We start from the raw sequence: 3,630 nt of genomic DNA, 5'->3' as shown, positions 1-3,630 counted from the left end.
AAATAAGGAACCACTAACATCTGGATAATACTGCAAGACATGTAATTTTTCTTCAAGAAGAGGTGGTTTTCAATGACCCTTTTCAACACCTCAACGTCTCGAAGAAGAGCTGGTTTACCCTTTCAACACCTCAAGGTCTTGAAGGAACACATGCATGTGGAGTAGCCTTTACGCTACTAAGAAGGTGGTGTGATGATTCATGGGGTTGTGTGCAGGGCCCATGTGGAGTTCTTCAAGAGTTGTGTCGAGTGGGAGGTTGCGTGCACCTTCAGACTTCATGGTGGACACGACACACGAGCTCGTGGTGGTGGAATGGTTCTAGAATGCTCACGACGGAAAAAAGGCTTTCAAAAAGGAAGGGTTGCACTTTGGTGGACGTGGAGAAATGGGCACTCCTCACTTCCTTGTCACCTCCAGAGGAGGAGCATGCAGCACCAGCACCAGCACCAGCACCAGCACAAGCACCACCACCTTTGACTCCCTCTCCAAAACCCCAAATTTCCTTTCTTGCATACCCTTGGCTTGACAGCTTTTCCTCCATTTTTTCTCGCTTCTTCAGCTCTGCAAGCAGTGCCAATGGCTATGGCTACCTCCATCCATGCAGCCCTTCTTTCAAGCTCTAGCTCAAGCTTTCTCTCAGCAGTTCCTCTTGTAGCTGGCCGCCCCCTCCCCTTCTCTTCTCCTCGCTCTCAACTCCCCCTCATCAGAGCTTGTAAATCCCCAGCAGAGGTAAACCGCCCCCTCAATAATCATATTATGCCCCTTTAATCTCCCTCAAACCCCTAAATAAAACCATTCTTTCTTGATCCATGCATCACCGGATCATGGTAAGTTTGTATTAAGCTCTAATTCTCGCATTTAAATTGCAGTTAGACCCAGATCAAAAGCCTAAACCAGATCCGCAGTTAGACCCAGATGAAAAGCCCAAAGCTGCTCCGGCCGTGAAAGCCAAGCAGGTAAAAGCAATTCTTACTGCATGTGGTTTCGTAGATCTCGGATTGGTAGGCTTTTCGATGCATGTGCTAATACGGAGAGTTTAAGTCTAGCTTTGGCAGTTTGGCTATGCGATTTTTAATTTTAATTGGAAAAATAGCTAGAAATTTTTACATTTGTTATTTTTTTGAAAAGGGTTTTTTTAAAAACGGATTCTAGTTAATCTAGGATTAAGCTAAAGATCGCCTTGTAATCAATGGCTAGAATTTTAGGTGATCAAGGATTAGGCTAGATAACACACTGTAATCAATGGGGGTAATGACTAGATGACAGGTCGGGTAGGGTAGAGCTATATGATTTTTGACTGGCTAGGTCGCCTTTCAAAATGATGAGTTTAGTAGAAATGATGAGTTTAGTAGAAATAGTGCATGTTTTATCATATTTTACCTTTTTTAAGGGTCACTAAAAAAATGACTATTTTTTTTAACGACCAAGAAGCCTAAAAATGGGCATGACGCTCATAAAAAAAACAAGCTAATAGCTACACATTGTTTGTTGAGTGGACATCATTAACATTCTTAGCACTTGAATATAGGCTAGGGTTTTGGTCAAGCTAATATTTAAAGCCTAGTAATATTTGACTAGTTCAAGTCTAGCTTTGGCTATGCGATTTTTACTTTTAATTGCAAAAATAGCTTAAAATTTTTACATTTGTTATTTTTTGAAAAGGGTTTTTTTAATTGATTCAAAGTAATCAAGGAAAAGTTGATCGCCTTGTAATCAATGGCTAGAAACAAAGTTGATGATACGGCTTTGGGCTAAAGCTAACATAGCTAGTATTTTTGATGGGTTGCATGTTTAGTAGAAATAGTGCTCGTTTTATAATATTTTACCTTAATTTTTGTGATTGTTTTTTTACAATCAAGAAGCCTAAAAATGGCCATGATGCTCGTCAAAAAGCAATCTTAGCCAGTATCATAATAGCTAGACATTGTTCATTGAGTGGGTAGCACTAGCATTCTTAGTATTTGAATATTGGCTAGGTTTTTTATCAATCTAGCATTTAAAGGTAGCTAATATAGTTGTGCTTGCCATGTAAATAATCAAATCTAGGGCTTGGATCAAGCTAAGCTATAAGCTAGAGTTTGAGTAATAGAACTCGGGCATTGGTCAATGTTCTATAGCTAGGGTTTTGTTTACTTCCATAGGAGTTTGCAATGGATAGTAATCAAAACCAAGACAGAATTGGGGTTGAATAGTATCTAGTATTTTATATAGGTATATAAACTTTTGGTAGGGGTTTTGCAAGGTTGAGTGTTAATAGCTAGAGTTTGCACACCTTTGCATCTTGGTTGTAATAATAAAAGGGTTTCGTGTATGTATGGGTGTTACAGAAACCATTTGGTAGGGACTTGAAATGTTCAAGATTAATAGCTAATGGATTTGATAGCTAGGGAAGTTTATAGGAATGATTTGAAATGGAATGGGCAAGCTAATATACCGAGGTAATGGATTTTATAGCTATGGAATGATTTAGTGTTAAATGATGGGGTTTATGTAAGGCCCATTACACATAGCCATACCCCTGCCTGCCCATGCTGATGTGGTGGGGTATCCACTGTCCATAATTCATGGGCAGGCGGTGGGGTACGTGTAACGGGCCTAACTGGTGTGAATTGCAAGGGTAAAGTGTGTGTGTGCGCGCGCGCGTGCGAGAATAAAGAAGTGTTAAGAGGAATACGTGCATGGCAGGGTGGTGGCACGAGCTTTTCCGATGTGTTTGCGTTTAGCGGGCCGGCACCGGAGACGATAAATGGGAGGCTGGCCATGCTGGGGTTTGCGGCGGCCATGGCCATGGAGGCTGCGACGGGGCAGGACCTGACTTCACAGATAAGGGATGGTGATGGGTTGCAGTGGTTTGTGGTGGCCGGTTTCGTCATCTCGGTAGCTTCGCTGGTGCCCATGTTCACGGGCGTGAGCAGAGAATCCAGATCAGGAGCCATCATGTCCGCCCAAGCTGAGACTTGGAATGGTCGAGTTGCCATGCTTGGCCTCGTCGCACTTGCCCTCACCGAGTACTTCAAACAAGGCCCTCTCATTTGAAGCAAATCCCCCCTCACACACACACACACACACGTTTTGTCTCCTAATGCTCTGAGTTGTTTCAATATATGAGCTACTGTGTTCCCTCAAAGAAAAAAAAACCATCTCCAATAATGTCCCTAACCTTATCACCTCCAACAAGGGGTGCCTCTCATTTGTGCTACGAGGAGCTAGAAAAGGAGCTCTCAAGCAAAGGCCTCACTTTTGGAGGACATATTGGTAGCTATGAATTGTTCAATAGGGGTTGCTTATAACTTCAAACTAGTTTGGTTGTTTTTTTTTTTGGGTACTCTCGTGCAATTGTAATGCATTTGGATGGAACTTAGGGGCTACTTCTATTACTAAAGGGTCTCTTGCTCTTAAAATGGGCATTATTTGTATAAATGATCAAGTTTAAAATTTAGGTTCTTACATATTTCTTTTTATCATCTGGATTCGTTTTTACCTACACACACGATCAAGCATGAATGTGGTATGAGTTTCTACGGTGCTTTTTGGTTATCATTATTATAAAAAGGGATATTATTTTTTTGAATCTCATTGTTTTTTTAAACCATGTTACTATTTTCTTTTCTTAAAATTCATTGTCATTGA

General features: G+C 41.2%; 1 protein-coding gene across 2 annotated transcripts; it reads left to right on the top strand.

Annotated features, from left to right (window-relative positions):
* Positions 1-422: 422 nt before the first annotated feature.
* Positions 423-3,309, top strand: LOC147615682 (low molecular mass early light-inducible protein HV60, chloroplastic-like). 2 transcript variants are annotated; one of them, XM_086778239.1, is made up of 3 exons: positions 423-729; positions 870-957; positions 2,690-3,309. In XM_086778239.1, exons 1-3 carry the CDS (start codon positions 577-579, stop codon positions 3,034-3,036), a joined length of 588 nt encoding a protein of 195 aa, XP_086634365.1. In that variant the 5' UTR covers positions 423-576; the 3' UTR covers positions 3,037-3,309. The 2 variants fall into 2 exon arrangements, with proteins under 2 accessions (XP_086634365.1, XP_086634364.1); XM_086778238.1 differs by having other exon boundaries at positions 432-729; positions 870-956; positions 2,686-3,309.
* The last annotated feature ends 321 nt before the right edge of the window (positions 3,310-3,630 follow it).

Source organism: Cibotium barometz, chromosome 39 (genome assembly GCF_041138505.1).
Source record: "Cibotium barometz isolate CiBa-2024 chromosome 39, ASM4113850v1, whole genome shotgun sequence".
Classification (NCBI taxonomy): domain Eukaryota; kingdom Viridiplantae; phylum Streptophyta; class Polypodiopsida; order Cyatheales; family Cibotiaceae; genus Cibotium; species Cibotium barometz.
The sequence above is the reverse complement of the archived record's forward strand: the minus strand, read 5'-3'. Positions and strand labels throughout refer to the sequence as shown.